We start from the raw sequence: 23519 nt of genomic DNA on the forward strand, positions 1-23519 counted from the left end.
GCGGCTCCACCTCTCTGTTTATGTGGTACAAGCAAGAGCGCAACATACCCAGGCTTGTTTACCCCTGGTGACCATAACCTTAACATAGAAGTACTGAGAAATGGCAGGTACTGCAAAAAAGCGAAGGACGGGAGATCTATGTCCTCAGTAGTTTAAAAATGACTGGGAACTGCAATTCTTTTTTTGTAGCTGTTGGTGAAAACTCACAGTGTTTGCTGTGCTGCCGAATAATACGTGGCCAGCGTAAGTTTTCAATTGAAAGACACTACAGTACATATAACAAAGATGACTGTATTCAACAGTGAAGAATGGCAAGCAAAATTAAATGTCCTTAAGAAAATGGGTGAGACACATCAACCCGATTTTACTATACATCAAAGTAACTGATACTTCTTGAACTCTTAGTTTCTTGTGTTACATTTATGTCTATTTTACTGCATGCTGTGCACTGACTGTTTTCAATTTTCCAGAATGACAACCACACTAAATCTTCACTGCGAGCAAGTTTTAAAATCACATTAAGAATTGCACAATCTGGGAAATTCTTTTCCGGAGGGGAGTTTGTGAAAGGGTGTCTGATTGATGCTGCAGAACTTGTGTGTCCCATGAACGTTAGCAGGTTTCAAGAAATCAGTCGATCCAAACAAACAGTGACAAGACGTATCAGTGCTATGACCGGTGATGTGCACAGGCAGCTAATAAATAATGCTAAAGACTTTGTTGCTTTCTCTGTTGCACTCGATGAAGCAACAGATCTTACAGATACAGCCCAGGTTGTGATATGCATACAAGGTGTTGATAACGCACTTCATGTAACCAAGGACATTTTGGACTTAGTATCTTTGAAAGGGACTACTACAGGTGCAGACTTACTCCAAGCTGTCGAGCAAGTGATTGATGGTGTCGGTATGGACTGGAATCGGTTAGTCTCAGTGACCACAGATGGAGCACCATCAGTGCAAGGCCATCAGAGAGGACTCATAGCATGGATGCGCAAAAAGCTAGGGCACACAGACGAGACGTTGCATGGAATTCACTGCATTCTGCATCGAGAGGCACTTTGTGCAAAATCAGTAATGTTAGCAAACGTCATGCAAATTGTTGTGTGTACTGTAAACTATCTGAAGACACATGGGCTTACGCATTGCCAGTTTCGGCGGTTCTTGGAGGAATTAGGACCGGAGTATGGCGACATACCTTACTATACCGAAGTACGTTGGCTCAGTCGAGGTAAAATGCTGAAAACCTTTTTTGATTTAAGTTTGGTCATAGTAACATTCTTACATGAGAAGGGAAAAAGCGAACCTATGTTGGAAGACCCTTGTTGGATATCAGACCTTGCATTTCTTGTGGACATTACATCTCACATGAACAGCCTGAATGTCAGTTTGCAAGGTGGACTGAGTATTTAATTTCTGACATGTTGGGAAAAGTAAATGCCTTTGACAGAAAACACTGCACATTTCCTGACTCTTGGACTGGTCCATGAAAGAGCTAGATTTCAAGAATACGTGTCAATAATTGTAAAAATTAAGGAACAATTTCGAGCACGATTTGCAGATGTTACGAGTTTGTCTCCTGTCATTCGCCTCTTTGCTTGACCATTCTCATTGTCAGTTGCAGATGTTCTGAATGATCTATCAATGGAACTGATCGACCTACAGTGCAATACAAGACTGAAGGACAAGTTCTTTGTAGTGTGAAGTACAAAAGAATTCTACGAAAATTTTTCACAACAAGAATTTCCACGCTTGCACCGAGAAGCTGCGAGAGTTATGTCCATGTTCGGGTCGACATATGTTTGTGAAAGATTTTTCTCGGTGATGAAAATAAATAAATCAAGGTTTCGATCAAGCATAAGTGATAAAAATCTTCACAACTGCTTGTGTTCGTCAATGAGCCGTGCTTTTGTGCCTGATATTAACTATATCATTTCTCATGACCAGTGATAAACGTGTTTGGATTTATTCCTTTCATAATTAAAAATTATTGTTTACTAACTGTGCATTATTGCCTCATTCTGCTCCATGTTACATTATTATCAGGAAAATTGGTCATTAAACCGATTGTTCCAATGTATATTTACATTTAGGGCTTTTTTTAAAAGTGTGAGGGGCTACGCTCCGCTGAAGTCAATAAAACATAACATTCATCTAATTGTCAGTTATTATGCAGATTTCAGATGGAACTGATGAAAGATATAGCAATAATGGTATTGAAATAACAGGTGATCATCGATAGGTCTCTGGTTATCATTCTGTTCAGAGGTCAGTGAGACAGAAATTATGTGGGTGTAACTGAGGGCACCGTGGATTAGTTATAGGAAACCTTGCTTTAGTTTAATGTTATTTGAAATCATGAATAAGGTTCGTTGGAAGTCGCTAAGTGCTCTCTTTCTTAAATACTAGATCAAAAACATTACACGTATTTACATGCTGTCAGTCAAGCTGCATTAATAAAAACCCATGGTTGTTAACTGTATTACTTGTCTTACTGGGTTAAACTGTTAACATAAAAGTAGACATCTCAATGAGTAGACTGGGACAGTATTTTAAATGTTTAATACGCAAAATACCTTCCCATGGTTGGCTTGCAAGCTGTGGAAAGAACACTAGAATGTGCCGGTACAGAGTATCCCAGCAAGTGGATAAAGCGACATCTGTGCGTAGAAACATGCACTACATGAACGCTGATGGCTGCGGCATGCACACTGTGACCCGGAAGTTGCACATGTGCAGGAGCACTGCACACGTGCAGAATTTCTGGCCGGCCCTGCTCTACATAAATCTGCACACATTCCTATGCTGCTAGAGGAGAAGTTGATTGTTAGTCATCCTGTATGACAGTTGTAGCTTTCTTACTTCCTTATTGGAAAGGCAATTTCCTCCAAAATGAGCACTGCTGACTTTTCAGGTTACAGACAGACTATATCTTCCCGGTATTTCCTATCCTGTTTTCTTATGTGAGTAGATAAAATAACTTCACTGAGTTCTCCACTGTATAGTGGAGTTACTTTCAGTCTAATAAGTGAGCACTTATTTGCAGGTATTAAGTGAGCTATTACATAAGAAAGCTCAACAGCTAAAGCTTCCAAAAGTACAACACACTGAAGAATCTGCCCCAAGTGTAACATGTGTCAATATGTATTTGACAATGTTGATTGCACTGTCTCCATTTTCAATGACTGGAATACTTTTCACAGCACAATGGGCATTCAAATCATCTCAGCGTCAGCTCTCCCTTCGTCTGAAAAGACACAGAGGCTTAAAGTGGCTCCCTCTCCAACAAAAGTGGTCACCTAGGTGTTATGGAACTCCATATATTTCAACATAACTGAAGCAATGTGTTACTGTTGTAGACTTGAACATATTAGGTCACATTCAATCAATCATATCCACACGCACCTTGCAAGATGTACTATGGGTGCGTGGTAAGTGGCTCCAGTCAGTGAAAGTCACTCTCCAGGTGTGAGCAATGCCAAGATCGAACAGATGTATGCAGTCTACCAAAACTCAGCTACTGATGAAAGAAGTGCAATAACTCTCTGGTCATACATTAATTCACCAGAGTGTGGTGACAACACATTTACATGTCTTTACAATATGCTGTCAATGATAATCAATGACACTGCACCCCACTGCAAACTGTTAACAAAGGTACAAGCATATGGAATAGGTTCCAAGATATGTGAGTGTCATGAAGACTTCTTAAGTAATAGAACCCAGTATATTGTCCTTGATGGCGAGTATTCATCAGAGACAAAGGTATCATCAGAAAGGCCCCAAGGAAGTGTGATAGGATTGCTATTATTTTCTACATATATAAATTATTTGGCAGACTGGGTGAGCAGCAACTTCTTGTTGTTTGATGATGATGCTGTGGTGTATGGGATGGTTTCAAAGATGAGTGACTATAGAATGTTACAAGATGACTTGGACAAACTTTATAGTCAGTGTGGTGAACTGCGGCTGGCTCCAAATGTACAAAAATGTAAGTTGTTGGGGATGAGTAGAAAAAACAAACCTGTAATGTTCAGATACAGCATTACTTGTGACATGCTTGACAAAGTCATGTCATTTAAATATCTGGGCATAATGTTGCAAAGAAATATCAAATAGAACAAGCACATGAGGACTGTGGTAATGAAGGCAAATGGTCAACTTTTGTTGACTGGTAGGATTTTAGGAAAAAGTGGTCCATCTGTAAAGGAGACTGCATACAGGATGCTAGTGTGACCTGTTCTTGAGTACTGCTTGATCTGCACCAGGTCAGATTAAAGGAAGACACTGAAGCAATTCAGAGACAGGTTGCTAGATTTGCTAGTGGTAGGTTTGAACAACATGCAACTGTTACCACAACGCTTGAGGAAATTAAATGGGAATCTCTGGAGGGAAGGCAACATTCTTTTAAGGAACGCCATTGAGAAAATTTAGAGAACTGCCATTTGAAGCTGATTGCAGGATGACCCTATTGTCACCAACATACATTTGGCATAAGAGGCATGATGATAAGATATGAGAAATTAAGGCTCATGTGGAGACATATAGGCAGTGGTTCTCCCTTATTCTATCCTTGAGTAAAACAGGAAAGGAAATGACTAATGGTGTTACAGGATACACTTTGCCATGCACTGTATGGTGGCTCATTAAATATGTATGTAGGCGTAGCCAACAGCAAGGTGTTACAATTTAACAAGTTGATCAAAGGTCACTGACATCATCACAATTACACTTCTCACCCATTGTTTATATGACTGTATCTTACATAAAAGAGCACATAACAACTGCAAATAAGTGCCCACTTACTAAACTGAAAATAACTCCATGATATAAACACAAGCTCAGTGAAGCTATTTTGTCTACTCACATAAGAAAATGGTGAGAAGGTACAGTCAGTCTGTAAACTGAAACTTGAGTAGTACTCATATCAGGTGAATTTGCCTTTTCTGGAAGAATGCTACAATTGTCATACAGGATGACTATGAATCAATTTCTCCTCTTGCTATGTAGAACTGTATGTAGAACTGTGAGCATTTCTTGCTTTACTGTCATTAGTTACTCACATCTGTATTTTATGTAGTGTTAATGTATTTTGTGGAAGATAAAGCCCCCCAGGCATGTCTGTGCACCGCGTCACCAATGATTCACAAGGCGATCAGAGTCAGTATAATTTTATAAAACACCCTATAGTTTCTTCTTCTGACTCAGTGGGATAGGAAGAGTGTCAAACTGCCTCCTCACTCTTCAGTTTGTAAACCTGTGAAGAGGGAAGTGCATGGTCACAATCTGCCTTCCCTCATGCATCTACCCTCCACTCTCCCCTTCCAGCCTATCACAACCCCAGAACATAATTTATCCCTTAATACAATTCTATTGCACACCAATGTAGTACACAAATTTAATATTTGTTTTTAACTCTCTTCATTTAACAATAAACATTAACTAGACACCATTAAAACAATATTTTAATGACCTGTGATTTATATATCCTCTTCAGTGCAGAAACTATTAGTCCTAGAGCAAAAATGAATATGACCCTTTCATTGGGAAGTTTAGTTGTACTGGAAAAGATTTTTGCTGGAAGCACAGCTTTTGAGTTATTCCCGAAAAACATAAAAAGGTGACCTTTGAAAGTTGCCCCCCCCCCCCTTTCTCTCCCCCAAACTCACACCCCATGAATCAGGATTTTTAATATAACAACAAAAACAATCAATTATTGACAAAATTATTTAATTGGATATATAAAAAATCTACTCACCAAATGGCAGCAGAACACACACATAAAGACTGTTTTCATTGGCAAGCTTTTGGAGCCAGTGGCTTCTCCTTCAGGCAGAAGGGTTGAAGAGGAAGGAAGAAGGGTGAAGGAAAAGGACTGGAGAGGTCTAGAAAAAGGTGTAGTTTTGGAAAAGTCACATATTGGCTCTCAAGTTGGGCAAATCATAGGACTGGACTGTCTGAGCAGAAAGGCTCCAAGGTAGCAGAGGCAGAAGCAACACAAAGAATCAGAGAGCTTACACTGCAAACATGAAATACAAAGCAGAAAATTCATGGCCATATCACTGTACTTGTACTCCTTGCCTGAGGCACTACAGTGGTTTAGAAGAAGGCTAAATGCTGAATGTGGTGAAAAACTAATAGAATTTTTGTCATAGATAAATGAGTATGTATACAACCACAGTATTTAGTAGGAGTGTGTATACAGATTAAACAGAACTCTAGTCATGAGAAACTGAATATTTATACAATCAGTGTATTAAGAAAAATATTTTCACAGAAGCATGAAAGCTTTTTCACTATTTACTCTAATAATAATTATCATTAGTTCAGTTCCTCGAGCAGAATTTTATGGGCGGCATATTAAAAAGCCTTGAGAGAGACAAAGAAGGTAGTAACAGTATATATTTTGATGCTTATTACTGTCAGAACTTAATCTGTGACATAATGTAGCGATTTATCTGAAAGAAATACTTTGTAACAATCATAGTGAAAGGCAATTAGTAAGTTACGCTTTGAAACATTATGATAAGCACAGTTATATCATAAGATACTCTGAAAAATGACTGGAAAGAATGAAATGGATGCATAATTTGAATGATGTTTTTAATCTTCATTTTTGTAAACATGTGGCTACTAGTAACATGTTTATTTCTGCTGGGAAATACACATTCAGTTGCAGTAATATCTCAAATTTCATCTTACCAGGCAGCGCAAGATTTTAATGCTCTACTACAAATAATATTATACCATCATAAATTAATGTCCACTGTTGATCTAGGAAGTATTTTCAGAGTGAATACTATGTGTCTGTATTGGTTTTTTATTCACAAGTACAATGGTAACTACTAGTCGAAGGACAGTAATGAAACTGATAGCCAATAAATAATATCTGATTTTGTACTTTTTATTCATTTTTTGCTCAGTGGATTTGAGACTGATTTTGCTTCATTTTGGAGTGTTGTATTTATGCAACAGGGACTGTATTATATTGACTGTCACCATGGCAATGACTATGTCACAAAATATATAGTGTAAGGGGAATCAAAAGAAGTATTTTTGTCAAAATTTCACAGTTATTTGAAAAAAGAATCTTTTGAAAAAGAAACCAGTCTTTCTTAGAAAATAATAATGTTTAAAGGATGTGCCATGTTATTTAAAATTCCTTCCTGAAAACTTACGTCTGTCAATATACAGCCAGACTGATACAATAACACCACCAAAGAGTATAATGCTCAGAGCAATAATGTTGAAAATTTGTGCTGAGTTGGTGCATCTTATCTTCAGGTGACGTCTCCAGTTAATGGAACTCTGATTATCTCCACTGGCATCATCACCATCATCAGCATGTCTGTCTGGTCGGAGCAGAGGTGTTGTTTCTGCAAAAGTGGATGAATTTCAACTTGTGATAATGATGAAAGCAGGCTTTATGCTAGGAAACAATCTACCTAGGGTTTTTATTAAGACTGATGATTATGTAAGTGCTTGGAGTTTTGCTTAGTCTAACCATATAGGACATAATTTCATTGTTCTTTCTTTATGCAACAGGGAGAGACAATCTTTAATAATGCTTAGTTTTTGTACGTCACAGTTATTGAGAAAATATTAGTAATTTAGACTATTCATATGTGGGAATTATTGTAATATGTTAGTATCAGTACAACTTGTCCATCACCATTCCCTTCCCCCTCCCCCTGCCCCGAACATGCACACAAGTTGTTTCAAGAAGAGAAAAGAAAGGGAGAGAGGTTAGACCAAGCATAGAGTGGAGAGACATAGTGAGGGGTTCAGGAAGGCAGCACAGCAGAATGAGAGAAGAGGAAGCAAGAGTGGTGCACAGTTGTGTGGGACAGATGGAGGAATGGGATGACAGAAGGAGAGGACTGTGGATAGAGGAACTGACACAGTGGGGAATGAACTGAAAAGGGAAAAGGCATAGGAAAAGAAAAAGAAATCTTTTTGTCTAATCTCGTTCATTACTGCAAATTTATTTAAGTGAGCACTCATAATAGGCAGCATTTTATTTGGATTACGAGTAAACACGTCTGACTTTAGGATTACAAAATGAAAGAAAATTAACTGATCTGGAAAAAATGAAGTTACTTTTCTGACAGAATATTACTCTTTACTAACTTCAGAAATATGAAAAATTGCTTTTATAACTCTCAAAAATCAGTCAATGTTTGCAGCAACAAAAATCGAATTACCATGTGATCTAGCAAATATTTTTATTAATCTATAACCTTTGTCTTTCTTAAAGTACTGACACTGGCCCATAACATTAAGCGGAAGATTTATTATCTAAGTTCTCTTGTGCATTTATTCAACATACAAACCTATTTTACTGTGGTTGTTTCTGCTTTGTCATATTTAGTAATTTAGCCTATTGCTTTTCATTTGATTTCCTGTGTTATCATAATAACATGCTAGATATCTGTAATGCACTTTTGTCTTGAGTCTATGATCACAAACCATACAAGGATAATCCCAAGAGTAAGGTCTCCTCTTTTTTTTATAAGTACATAGACCTGTTTATTTCTACAGTGGTTTACATCAGTTTACAGCTTGAACACTTTAGCTGGTTTTCAACATAATCACCATTTCTGTCTATGCAGTTTTGTATGCCCATGTTATACCAGCTCGCCACCATGCTGTTCAGAAAGTTATGAATCTCTTCTTTCACCTTGTCGTCAGAGCTGAATCGCTTTCCGGCCAAATGTTCTTTTAACTTAGGGAACAGGTGATTGTCACTGGGCGCAAAGCCAGGATTATAGGGTGGGTGGGTGATTACGTTCCACTGAAACTGTTGCAGGAGAGCAACAGTTTGCCAAGCAATGTGTTGGCGAGTGTTGTCATGGAGGATGTGTACACCCTTGCTCAACATTCCTCTTCTCCAGTTCTCAATTGCCCGTTTGAGTTTTTTCAGAGTCTCACAGTACCTGTCAGCGTTAACTGTGGTCCCAGTGGGCATAAAGTCGACCAACAATACCCCTTTCCGATCCCAAAAAATGGCTGTCATGACTGTGTTTGTTTGGATTACCGCAGCTTTGGCGAAGAAGGATTCCGCCACTGGCATGATTGTTGTTTGGTCTCAGGTGTAAAGTAATATGTTCAGGTTTCATCACCCATGAAAATTGTCCAGAAAGATCTCTAATTCGACTGCAAGGTGGTGAAGAAATGTGTGGGAAGCATCAACTCATTGCCACATGTGGTCCTCAGTCAGCATGCGTGGCACCCATCTTGCGCACACCTTCCGGTAGCTCAATGTTTCCGTTATAATTCTGTGAGCAGTGCTTCGGGAAACCTCAGGAACCAACGTGCAGAGATCATCGAGGGTGATCTGCCGATCTCCACGCATGCTTTGCTCAACCTTCCACAATGTCTCCTCAGAAATTGACAGTTTCCCGCTCCTTTGTTCATCGTGAATTTCAGTCCGACCAGCTGCAAACTCTCTACACCACTTACGAACATTTTTGACATCCATGCACAACTCACCATACACTTCTGTCAATTGGCGATGGATTTCCATTGGCACAGTGCTCTTTGCGTTCAAAAACCGAATAACTGCAGGCAATTCGTACTTAGTGGTAACATCCAATGGCAGATCCATTCTCAATGGCTACCAAGCCAAGACTGAGCGCCTCAGCGTGGCATGTGCATGTTTACACACAGCACATGAAGCACTCTTCATAACAGTGTGACCAACTGCCACACAAACAGAGTTCTGTACTAATAAAAAAATAGAAGACCTTACTTTTGGGATTACTCTCGTAAATACAGATTTGGCTTCACCAACTGCACTGTTAACACAGGTATCCTCATCATTTTGTCACCCTATATATGGAACATTTTCTTCATCAGGGTGTACTTGACTATGAACATAAGACATTTGTGAATGAGAGTCAGCAACTTCCATTAGTAATATTATTAGTAATATGACAATCCCAAACTAATATATTTTCAGACATTCTATGACTCCATCAATCTTGCAATTTTGACTGTGTCAAACTGACACTGCAGTGTACATCTTTAACAACCAGTGTAGAAGATATCACGAATTCAGGTAAGTAAACTATCATGCAATTCCCATGTTTACTTCCATATAATATCCAACAGTCTACTATTATTGTTATTTTTACATTATCTTTGACTGAATGTGACATTCCTCATGGGTATCATGATGTATTATGTTTTTTCAAACATTTATGAGTGCCGCAAATAACTTTTCCTATATCATCAATTGGAATTTCTTAGAAACTTCAGACTGCAGTATCCTTGCTCAAAACCAGTTGTTCCCTAATTTAAGCATATATTTACTGTGCTGTGACACCACTTGTATGATGTTTTTTTTTGTTTGCGGCAGTTTACTATTACACAGCGTCACTGGTTCAGATTTGATCCAACTGTCTCGGTGGATAAGTGAGAGGAAACTCGAAGCAACAGTTGAATAACAGCCAAGCATAGCACTCTAAAGGAGTGGCGGTGGAACTTTAAGTTCCGTACCACCCTCCGACAGTCGAAGTACACAGGAAGGGTGCAGTAATGCTCCAACTCTACAGTGAAGGAAAAAAGTGGCTAGACAACAACTAGCCACTGCTAGTGACTGTACGAAATGGACCTAAAAAAGTGGTCATATTGGGCTTATCGTCAGTCATAGCCCGAATCGGAGTCCTCCAGGATGGTGAGCGGAATGGGGTGTCAGTGCCAGCGATGTGGAACTGTGGTGCCAATGGTTTATAGCCCAGCGACCGTCTCACAGAGGGCTTCCACTTTACTGTATAGTTGTCGAGCCTTGCAGTGAATGGTCGTCTTGAGAAGGGCCGTATTTGTCTCCTCATGCAGAGTAACAGTCATGGTGAGCAGAGGGGCGTGAAGGCTGCACCAGAGAACTTTATTCTGTAGGTGCTGGAGCGTCAGCATCCAGGACTTACTAATCGTGGCCCATGCAGCGGAACCATATGTTAGTGAGGGTAGTACAACGAACTGATACAGCTAGTGCTTGGTATCTAAATTTGGCTCTCGGCTGGAGAAGAGCGGGTACAAGGCCCTAGTCAACTTTAACCCTTTATGGGCGATGTATTCTGCGTGGCGATGGAAGAAAAGTTTCTTCTCCAACCAGACCTTGAGATACTTGGTATCTTGGGCCCATGGGACCTGGATGCCCCAGACTGAGATGTTGGGGCAGCATATAGGGCACTGATTAGTGAAATAGACTGCCGTAGTTTTGACGGCATTGAGGGCAATCTTATTGGGGCGACACCAGTTATAGTTGCATCCACTTGCCATTGGAGTAGAGCAATGAGTTTATCAGGATTGCAGCCGGTCATATAAAGTGCTGTGTGATTAGCGTATTGTGCCAAATGGCAGTGGCAGTTGACGGGCATGTCACTGACATAGGCATTAAAAAGAAGCCAGGACAACACTGAACCCTGAGGGGTATCCATCGACATGTGGCGTACACTGGAGTGCTTTCCCCACTGAGCAACGAGGAAGGTCCTCTGGTGGAGGAAATCATCCACAATCTTACTGTATATGTCAGAGATGGTCTTCTGTGTCAGCGTCTTATACACCAGGTTGTTCTGCCAAATCTTATCTTAAGCATTCACACGTCCGAGAAGACTGCTGCCGTCGACATGGTGGAGTTAAAACCCTTGCTAATGTGCTCCATTATCCAGAGAACTTGCAGTTCAGCAGACACGTGTGAAGTAAACCCAAACTGTTTGGGACGGATCGTCCTGGCTGCTACCAGAGGCTGGGAAATGCGGTGGAGTATGAGAGACTCCAGGACCTTCGCCATGGTGTTCAAAAGGCTGATGGACCTGCTGTTGGCAGAGATAGTAGGGTCCTTAGAAGGCTTTGGGATCACAATAAGCTTTGCCTGTTTTCACTGTAGAGGGAAAAGGCCACTCTGAAGACAAAAGTTCAAGATCCTGGTGAATAGGACCAGGGGCTTACGTGGTAGCTGATAGCGATGGCGATCCCATCCAGGCCGGGGGCCGAATTACCACGTTTCCTACAGAAGATTCGGAGCACTTCCACTGTTGATGTAAGGTGAGGGGCTATAAGTGGTGGTCTGTTTCGGAAGGCGGCCACAGTCCTCAGGATATCTTGGTCATCCTGGAGTTCATCAGGCGTGGGGCCCAGGACGAGCAGTTGGTTTTGGGCCTCCAGTGCCTCAGCCAGGGTTTCCACCACACATAGGGTATCATACGTGAGACCAGCATCCATCTGGATGGGGTGGTGGGTCCGCAAGGTGGTACGATGCAGGGCTCGGACAACAGCCCAGTCTGATTTATGCTGGAGGAGAAAACTGGACATCCTATCCTCCCACTGTTCTGACTTCCAATCCGCTAGGCGGCGACCAAACACCTGTTGGAGATGCTTCATGCAACGCCTTTCAGGAGGGTCATGGTATTGTTTCCACCAGTGGCGGAAATGGTTCTTCTGGATTTTCAGTTCAGATAAAAGTGGAGGTAATTCTTCCAGTTGGGTTAGAGCCCTAAGAATGTGGGAAGTGGAGACTTTTACTGCTTGGTGGATTTTCGCGGTGAGGTACTGAACTGCACAAAGAGATTGGCAGGAATCATCAGGTCTAGGTCCGGCCAGATGCTGTTGTTGAGGACCCTTGCAAACTTGTCCCAATCAGTAACTGTGAAAGCAGAAAGGACATCAAAGTACAACACAACAGTAAGGTGTAGAAGTACCAGGTCATGGTCAGAAGTTAGGTCATGTACTGTTACCAAGGAAAACTGTACAGCAACGTTTTTAAAAATGGCCACATCCAAAACGTCCGGTTGGCCGTTGGAACAGACTGGTATGTGTGTAGGGGTGTGAGGACCATAGACGGGCATTGCCAAGGTATCTTCCAGCCCAAGGAGGAGGAGACCTTTGGGACTGGTGACATTAGAATGCCACACTGGATGTTTGTCACTGAGATCAGCCCCAATGATGAGCTTGTCGAATGATGTCAGCCTGCGGAGGTCTACCTCAAGGAGGAATTGGTTAGGGCTCAAATAAGCTGCAGCAAAAGTGATGGCCCCAAGGCAAGTGGAGACAGTACCAGCTGTGGCCTCTATGCAGTCCAGTGGCCAAAGAGCCTCTTGGTTGTGGACCAACGCCCTGCGGAGGAACATCGCTGTGCCTCCATCATGGCAGTTGAGCCAGTCAGTCCAATAGCAGACCATGTTGCATAGGAAAAACTTGTCAGTCGGCTTAAGGTGGGTTTCAGTAAAAAGGAGAATATCTACACTACTGGCCATCAAAATTGCTGCATCAAGAAGAAATGCACATGATAAACGGATATTCATTGGAAAAATATATTATACTAGAATTGACATGTGATTACATTTTTCACGCAATTTGGGTGCATAGATCCTGAGAAATCAGTACCCAGAACAATCACCTCTGGCCGTAATAACGGTCTTGATATGCATGGGCATTGAGTCAAACAGAGCTTGGATGGCGTGTACAGGTACAGCTGCCCAAGCAGCTTCAACACGATACTACAGTTCATCAAGGGTAGTGACTGGCGTATTGTGACGAGCCAGTTGCTCTGCTACCATTGACCACACGTTTTCAATTGGTGAGAGATCTGGAGAATGTGCTGGCCAGGGCAGCAGTCGAACATTTTCTGTATCCAGAAAGGCCCGCACAGGACCTGCAACATGCTGTCGTCCATTATCCTGCTGAAATGTAGGGTTTTGCAGGGATCGAATGAAGAGTAGAGCCACAGGTCGTAACACATCTGAAATGTAACGTCCACTGTTGAAAATGCCGTCAATGGGAACAACAGGTGACCGAGACGTATAACCAGTGACACCTCATACCATCACGCCGGGTGACACGCCAGTATGGCGTTGACGAATACACGCTTCCAATGTGCATTCACTGCGATGTCGCCAAACACGGATGCGACCATCATGATCCTGTAAATAGAACTTGGATTCATCCGAAAAAATGACGTTTTGCCATTCGTGCACCCAGATTCGTCATTGAGTACACCATCACAGGCACTCCTGTCTGTGATGCAGCGTCAAGGGTAACTGCAGACATGGTCTCCGAGCTGATAGTCCATGCTGCTGTAAACGTCGTCGAACTGTTCGTGCAGATGGTTGTTGTCTTGCAAACGTCCTCATTTGTTGACTCAGGGATCGAGACGTGGTTGCACGATCCATTACAACCATGCAGATAAGATGCCTGTCATCTCGACTGCTAGTGATATGAGGCCATTTGGATCCAGCACGGCGTTCCGTATTACCCTCCTGAACTCAGCGATTCCATATTCTGCTAACAGTCATTGGATCTCGACCAACGCGAGCAGCAATGTCGCGATACGATAAACCGCAGTCGTGATAGGCTACAATCCGACCTTTATCAAAGTCGTAAACGTGATGGTACGCATTTCTCCTCCTTACACGAGGCATCACAACAACGTTTCACCAGGCAACGCCGGTCAACTGCTGTTTGTGAATGAGAAATCGGTTGGAAACTTTCCTCATGTCAGCATGTTGTAGGTGTCGCCACTGGCGCCAACCTTGTGTGAATGCTCTGAAAAGTTAATCATTTGCATATCACAGCATCTTCTTCCTGTCGGCTAAATTTCGCGTCTGTAGCACGTCATCTTCGTGGTGTAGCAATTTTAATGGCCAGTGGTTTATATGGTAGTCATGAATGAAGGTGTTCAGTTCAGTCTTCATCCTTTGATACCGTTGGCATTAAGGATGCAGTAGACGAGATCCCTAGGGGATGGTGGTCGTGTGGTTGGTGATCCGCCATTATATTAAGATCTGACTGAGCCCTTCAACCAGAGCGATGACCTTCATGAGCCCATCCTCTGACCAACGGATTTTTTGAGCCATGTCACGAATAACAATCCTGATGTGGGGTTTCTTGAAAAAGAGACGCCCTGTAGGATTTCTAGCATGTCGTCCTGAAAGGATATGTCGGCTTCCACAGCTCCCCCTACTTTCCGGGTGGGTAGCTGGACCCTGTGATGAGCAGGCGCGGGAGTTGGCGCAGGCAGAGGAGGTACCACCCTGACAGGTTAAGCCACTTCAGCAGGTGGTCTTGAGGATGCTGCAGCTGGTCTTTCAGTTTGGTGATTGTAAGCAACTGCCACAGGACACGGACGAGGAGCAGGAGACCGAGCCACATCAGCAAAGGCTGGCGTATGGGACTGAACCAAATGGGGCTCCTGTGTTGCAATTGCAGTTGGAGTCTGATCATCCATCATTGGAGGAACCTCAGGTTGGCCCCGGACGAGGGGGAAATGGGCGAGGTATCGCGGGGGTGAAGGCTGCTGCTTCAACTGAGGTTTCTTCCTGGGAGGGCGGGAGGACTTTAACGCGAGGCCTGGTGGTGGGGGTCATCTGACACACATGGGCTTCTGCGAGGCTGAGAGGGTGCACGTCTCCGACGCATGTGGTCTAGCACACTTAACGCACCGCAATGGCAAGGAACAGTAATTAGCAGTGTGGCACAAGCGCTGGCACGAATATGCTGTTAGATTTTTAAACTAACAGTGTTTGTATATTTCACAACTGCAGAGCTATTGATACAGAATAAAAAACTATATGGTTCAAATGGCTCTGAGCACTACGGGACCTAACATCTGAGGTCATCAGTCCCTAGAACTCAGAACTACTTAAACCTAACTAACCTAAGGACATCACATACATCCATACCCGAGGCAGGATTCGAACCTGCAGCCGTCTGGTTCCGGACTGAAGCGCCTAGAACCGCTCGGCCACCGCGAAAAAACTTATGTATTCGCCACATGTTGACATCTGATTTCAAAACAACAGTGTACAGCAGTATTTCTATCTATGTTCGTCACACTGATGTCATATGGTACTGTCTAAACAGGTTGTAGCTCGTAGTGAAATCAGGTAATTGAAACAGTATAGCTGTGTACGTACTGTTTTTTCTTTAAGTAAAAATTTGCATCTCTGTTAAAGTTGCAAACATGAATAAAGTACGTTAATTACTGTAAAACTTCGTTTACGGTATACGTGTTTCAACGGACTTCAGAAAAAAAATATAAATGTGAAAAACGTACATATGAAATATAGCCCCAGACTATCAAATTAATTGGCAAACATAAATGGAAAATCCAGTAAATAAAAAGTTACATTCTACAAAATGTTACTTAGGCTTACTAGATTCCATAGTTAACAAACATATAAAGAAAAACATAAACCTCTACACAGAAGAAAATGTCATTTCGTAAAACAGCCCGTAATTTTTGCTTGTTTTTTCTTTGACGTGGCAATAGCGTACACTGTACCCTCAAAACGGGATAACTCTGTCATTATTTCGTCAGAAACATTATAGCGCGTCACAAATTGTTAAACTATTTCTAACGCATTTACTGCATCGTTAAACGTCAGGGAGGAATCCTGAGGCTCTTCTGTATCATCCTCATCGTCAGTTTATTCCTCGTCCAGGTGCCGCGATGCACACTGAAACTATCTCAGCGATAGTCATGGGCTCTGTAGCGACGAGGTTTTCATCAACGTTCACGTAATCCTCGAATGATGCCTGCTCTACAAGTCGATTCCTTTCTTCATGATTAGGTGAAATATCGTTAGTATGATCATTTCCACCATGATCATGGACTTCATTTCCAAATCCGGCTTTTCGGAAACAGTTTCGAATGGTAACGTCTGAAACTGTGCCGTGAAACTGCAATGTAGTGCATTGCCGATCAGAAGAAACAAATTCATTAATAATTTCTCGAAGCGTTCTTTGGCTCAGGTAGCCCAACATTAAATAAATGGCAAGTAAAAGTTTTACCTGTAAATGTATATTTTCATTTCTTCCTTTTTTTTCGTTGTTTACACACCTGAACCGCGTGCAGCACGATAATGCAACCTGAAATTATGTATTACTCCAAGGTCAAGTGGCTGGAGCTCACTCGTGCAATTCACTGTAAAGAATTCCACAGTCACATTTCTCAAACAGGAAGTAAGAAGAGGGCGTGCTGCACACGTGTCTACGAAAAATAAAATCTCCCAGCCAGCTGCACCCATTTTCGCATCGACGCTTCGAAGCCAGCTTTCGAAAACTTTTGTCGTAATCCACGATTTCTTGTTACTAGTGTTTTGTGGGAAACTTGACAATGTTCTTAAAACAACGGGGCTTGGCAAATCTTCCGAACGAAAGTCGGTGGAACGAAAGTCCGGGGGGTGGCTATTCACTCCCATCACTGTTAGCACATAACAGCATTGTTACACGTTGTTTACTTTGTTTTCGTCCGTGGCAGTTCTCACCTTTGAATGCCATTGTGCGGTCAGGCATTACATTGTAAAACAAGCCCGTCTCATCCGCACTGAAAATGTTTTTAGGAGCATTTTGGGATGTCAGTTCTTTCAAACGAGTTTCATTCCAATCTCGCACTGTCTCGGGATTGACACTTCTGCTTTCGCCTCATACATTCTGACAGCTGACGCCATGTCTTACCTTAAATTTGTGCAGCCAGCCTGATGAAGCCATGAAATTTTGCACTCAGAGTCGAATTGCAAATTCATTTGCTTTTACACAAAGCGTTGGGTCGCTAACAGGAATGCCTTCTGCTCTATGTTGCCTGAACCACTGCAACAAACAACCTTCCACATCCACGTCCTCATATTTCCCACTCCGAATGCGTGTCCGCTTGCTAGTAGAAATTCCGAACTCACATGCACTGTCTTCAATTTACTTTGCCTATGCTACTACAGAATTTAAAGTAGACGCAGAAATTCCAAATTCCTTGGCAATATCCACCTGCTTTCGATTACTGTTTTCCTTCACAACTCTCAAAATTCGTAGCTTTTCAGCGATAGTAATGCTTTTCTTTTTCGTTCCACTTGTGTTACCAGTTCTCAAAATCATTATAAATACAGTAATACGGTACTACAGCCTATGCAGTATGAGATGTGATGTGTTTCGGGATTCCCGAGTGACATGCAACAATTCTTGCCCAGTTGTGTCCCAGTTCGGCAGACGTCGTGTAATTTCGGGAAAACAATCTTCCCTATGGCTATCACCACTGCCGTAATCGTGAGCTTCATACGTTATATGAGCTTCATACGTTATACTGTACATTCCAACACTTACAGTCTCTGGTTTTGTGACGATTCTATTATTGTAGTTTATACTGTTGTTGAGTATCTGTCAATCTATAAAACAATTTCAAGTCTGTCACATTAACAATTAAGTGTCAATTGGATTCGAATGCTCGCAACAAAGTGATTTTCTAGTTGGCAACAGCAGTGCCGTGTTAATAGATGGAGCTTAGGTCGGTATTATATTATCAAATTTTCTTTGACAATGATCTCTGACGTGGCGCAAAAGGGGGTATTACACTGTCATCAAATATATCGTCAAAGTTCCTTCATAATGGCCGACGACGACTTAATATTATTCTCTGCAGTTCAATTTTGCTTACGGCATCGGCGGTGTAGTGTGCTGATGCTGACAACGCCATCTTCATACAATGCAAATGTTTTGTTATGAAATGTTCATTTTACGAGTATAACTAATTTACTGAGCGGGCAAGGGTACATACAAAAATCTGTCAACCATAGAACAGATATAATTATTTACTTCGTGGTGAAATGAATTCCCAGCAATGAATGGTCGTTGCCAACATGAACACACTACGCCACCGATGCGGTAAGTAAAATTATACCTGGTCTGCAGTTGCGTGCACTGCAACTGCATTGTCATTGCATTTGCAAGAGAAGCAGAAGAAAAGGAAATATACTTGGGTGAAGCCGTTGACTTCACGGCGAGATGCGAAAGGTATACAACAAAATTTGCTACGGGAGCTGCAAGTCGAGGACGTAAAGTCGTATGAAAATCCCTTTGAGAATGGACGAGAGCACATTTCAATATGTGCTCAAGAAAGTGGCTCCTCATATTATGAAGCTGAACACTCTCCTCAGTAATGCTACATCCGCAAAAGACAGACTTACCATAATACTGCGATTTCTAGCTACTCTAGTTTACAGTACCGGTATACTGCTCTAATGCTGCAGTGCACATTGATGAAAATAACACCAGAAACGTTTGAAGCTATTTATGACAGACTGAAGGAGGAATATGTGAAGGCAAATAAATTTAATAAGTACTGTTGTCATGAAAAACTTTTATCTCCACAGGAGTAAATTTTCTCCCTTATATTCTCGGGGGTATATCTCGGCCGTACTTCACGGCTAATAGCATCCGCAATTTTTTTATAGCTCTCACTTTTTATTCTGTTTTTGTATTCAGGATGTCGTAAGCTACACAGTGCTTCATCTGCCTCGAATATTTCTATCAATTTCGATATATATGCGACGCACCATGAAAATTTGGGAATCTTATTGATAAACATTGGAGGTCAGACAGCTGCAGCGATGCTAGCGCTCCAAGCGGTTGATTTCTCCACGCACTAAACATAAGACAAACGCTTCCTTTGATCAAATCTAAGGCGAGATGCTAGATTTGATCAAAGAAAATTTGACCAATGCCTAACTTTGACAAAGTTCCTTATTACACTATCAAATTTTATTATAGTCTAATATCCGATTTACCAATCCACTTCCCGGCAACCCACTCTGAAACACTGCATCATAACTTGTGCGCACTGTGGATATTTCGCCGGGACACGAAAAAAAAAAAAAAAAAAGGTTATGTGAGAAAAACGTATAAGTGAAAAACGTATAAATGAAGTTTTACCGTATTGAAAAATCCATTTAGCAATGAGACTCAGTGAAGAAATTGAGATAAAAATACTATGTAGGCCACTCCTGAATCTGAATCTTCAGCAGCAAACAAAAAATCGAAGCTCTAAGTTCAATTTGGAAATTTATCAAAAGAACAATTGGATTTGTGGCTGTGAAGAAAACAATGCTGTCTTTTGTTTTCTTTGGGTGTTAATTAGGGGTCATTGGTGTAAAGTTATTGGGCATGTGTTCGAAAAGTAAAGTACGTGACATGTTAAAGTGACACACAAACAATGTTCTGAGTCTCATTCATGTGATATTTGCAATTTCGGTTTTGCCATTTGCAGCAGAGTATTTTGGCGAATGGAATGTCCTGCATGCACTCCAATGTGCGACCAACTACCATTGCCATTTACAGTTTTGGGGCTATTTGTTACAGTTTTGCCAGTTTAAGAGTGAGAGACACATGTAACTCTGAGATTATAATGTGTAATGATGAGCATCACAGTTCATTATTTACATAAATACAGTAATATCCCAACAGTTTAATGTTTATCAATGACACAGTGCATTATTCAAAGAAATAATATGTACCAAGTTATGTTCGCTTGCCCCTTGCATTATTAGGGTATTAAAACACTGACATCACTATCAGATCCTAATACAGGACATTACTGTGGACATGTAAAAGCAACTGGGGAATCCAAGCAAGATCATTTCTACAGATAAGTATTTACACACTCATTAAATAACACTGTGATCAATTTCCGACACTCAGACTACTATCGTCACCACAGCGGAAGGATGGAGACAGTAATGATCTATTTATTATCAAAAAATTCACAGTGGTCACTGCCACTGTGTAACTGATGAACGGTTCCCGCATAATTAGCTAAAGATGGTGACATGATCGATAGCTACTGAAGGTGTGGGTGGGCGGAACGTAATGTGCGCCGACAACCAAGGTCCACCCAAAGCATTGCTTCATAACAAACGCCTACCGCGACAAATCTGTTGGCAGCAGCCAGGAGCCAGCTTCCGACATTTATGATGTGTACATAGGTACATGCAACCATCTAACATTCCAATTTATAACTGATCTCTTAATCATTGGGAATGATACATTCCCAATAACAAGCCATCACCCTGACATACTACTCCTACCTGTGTAGAGATATCCACATGCTTTGGCCACAAACCTTAAGAGTACAAAACTCCTGTCTGTTAATGACTTAGGCACTGTAATCACCACCACCTAGGTCACAGGTCTTTGATAGAGATGAGGCCGGGTTTCCTTCACATCTTTTTTACGCCCACGTGTCGGAAAAAAATTATTTGTTACTTACATTTCGTTCTGAAGACGGACCTTTTGCTATTAGCATCTCTCCCTGTTTCAGTCACGAATGTTGCGTTGAAAGAATTCTGTCAGCAAACCTACATAAATTCTCATTATGGTCATTTTATGAGGCGTGTAGGACACTATAATTGATCGAAAACGTGTTACCCAAACTGTTCCTTCATGAAGATGAGCTGCCTTTCCATAAGATTCTTCCAATCAACTTCAGCATTGCATCTGATTCTCCTACAATTTCCAATACATAATCATTCTACATTAGCTCGGTCCAAGCAGTTACTCCTAGCAATAACCCCTGTTACTGATTCTAATGGCTTACAACCAATAGTGTAATCGCCCAGTAATAGGTCTCTTCACCTCTTTATATATATTATTTTACATTTATTTACAACCATCTTACAGTGTGTGACAGTGAGTACATTAACGCCCAACCTGCTTCATTCACGTGGAAAGAATGGCTGTCGGTAAACACCTGTAATTCCTTGTTGTCATTTCGCGAGACGTGTGTGAGAGGAAGTCATATATCACCCATAATATACACTACTGGCCATTAAAATTGCCACACCAAGAAGAAATGCAGATGATAAACGAGTATTCATTGGACGAATATATTATACTAGAACTGACATGTGATTACATTTTGCCGGCCGCGGTGGTCTCGCGGTTCTAGGCGCGCAGTCCGGAACCGCGTGACTGCTACGGTCGCAGGTTCGAATCCTGCCTCGGGCATGGATGTGTGTGATGTCCTTAGGTTAGTTCGGTTTAAGTAGTTCTAAGTTCTAGGGGACTGATGACCACAGCTGTTGAGTCCCATAGTGCTCAGAGCCATTTGAACCATTTTTTGATTACATTTTCACGCAATTTGGGTGTATAGATCCTGAGAAATCAGTACCCATAACAACCACCTCTGTCCGTAATAACGGCCTTGATACGCCTGGGCATTGAGTCAAACAGAGCTTGGATGGCGTGTACAGGTACAGCTGCCCTTGCAGCTTCAACACGATACCACAGTTCATCAAGAGTAGTGTCTGGCGTATTGTGACGAGTCAGTTGCTCTGCACCATTGATCAGACGTTTTCAATTGGTGAGAGATCTGGAGAATGTGCTGGCCAGGGCAGCACATTCGAACATTTTCTGTATCCAGAACAGTACGCAGAACAGAACATTTTCTGTGTCCAGTCAAGCATTTTGTATATCCAGAAAGGCCCGTACAGGACCTGCAACATGCGATCGTGCATTATCCTGCTGAAATGTAGGGTTTCGTAGGGATCGAATGAAGGGTAGAGCCACGGGTCGTAACACATCTGAAATGTAACGCCCACTGTTCAAAGTGCTGTCAATGCGAACAAGAGGTGACCGAGACGTGTAACTAATGGCACCCCATACCATCATGCCGGGTGAAACGCCGGTATGGCGGTGACGAATACACGCTTCCAATGTGCGTTCACCCCGATGTCGCCAAACACGGATTAGACCATCATGATGCTGTAAACAATACCTGGACTCATCCGAAAAAATGACGTTTTGCCATTCGTGCACCCACGTTCGTCGTTGAGTACACCATCGTAGGCGCTCCTGTCTCTGATGCAGCGTCAAGGGTAACCCCAGCCATGGTCTCCGAGCTGATAGTCCATGCTGCTGCAAACGTCGTCGAACTATTCGTGTAGATGGTTGTTGTCTTGCAAACGTCCTCATCTGTTGACTCGGGGATCGAGACGTGGCTGCACGATCCATTACAGCGATGCGGATAAGATGCCTGTCATCTCGGCTGTTAGTGATACGAGGCCTTTGGGATCCAGCACGGCGTTCCGTATTACCCTCCTGAACCTAGCGATTCCATAATCTGCTAACAGTCACTGACCGAGCGAGATGGCGCAGTGGTTAGCACACTGGACTCGCATTCGGGAGGACGACGGTTCAATCCCGTCTCCGGCCATCCTGATTTAGGTTTTCCGTGATTTCCCTAAATCGTTTCAGGCGAATGCCGAGATGGTTCCTTTGAAAGGGCACGGCCGATTTCCTTCCCAATCCTTCCCTAACCCGAGCTTGCGCTCCGTCTCTAATGACCTCGTTGTCGACGGGACGTTAAACACTAACCACCACCACCACCAGCAGTCACTGGATCTCGACCAACGCGAGCAGCAATATCGCGATACGATAAACCGCAATCGCGATTGGCTACAATCCGACCTTTATCAAAGTCGTAAACGTGATGGTACGCATTTCTCCTCCTTACACGAGGCATCACAACAACGTTTCACCAGGCAACGCCGGTCAACTGCTGTTTGTGTATGAGAAATCGGTTGGAAACTTTCCACATGTCAGCACGTTGTAGGTGTCACCACCGGCCCCAACCTTGTGTGAATGCTCTGAAAAGCTGATCATTTGCATATCACAGCATCTTCTTCCTGTCGGTTAAATTTCGCGTCTGTAGCACGTCATCTTCGTGGTGTAGCAATTTTAATGGCCAGTAGTGTACTT

At 42.2% G+C, this 23519-nt stretch overlaps 1 protein-coding gene across 1 annotated transcript in view; it reads right to left on the reverse strand.

Annotated features, from left to right (window-relative positions):
* LOC124712255 (peptidoglycan-recognition protein SD-like) overlaps nucleotides 1–23519 on the reverse strand; it is a 213791-nt gene that overhangs the window by 128889 nt on the left and 61383 nt on the right. Inside the window, exon 2 of the mRNA XM_047242553.1 lies at nucleotides 7178–7375. Coding sequence (XP_047098509.1) covers nucleotides 7178–7375 — 198 coding nt within the window. The remainder of the gene's footprint in view (nucleotides 1–7177; nucleotides 7376–23519) is intronic.

Source organism: Schistocerca piceifrons, chromosome 1, assembly GCF_021461385.2.
Source record: "Schistocerca piceifrons isolate TAMUIC-IGC-003096 chromosome 1, iqSchPice1.1, whole genome shotgun sequence".
Lineage (NCBI taxonomy): Eukaryota > Metazoa > Arthropoda > Insecta > Orthoptera > Acrididae > Schistocerca > Schistocerca piceifrons.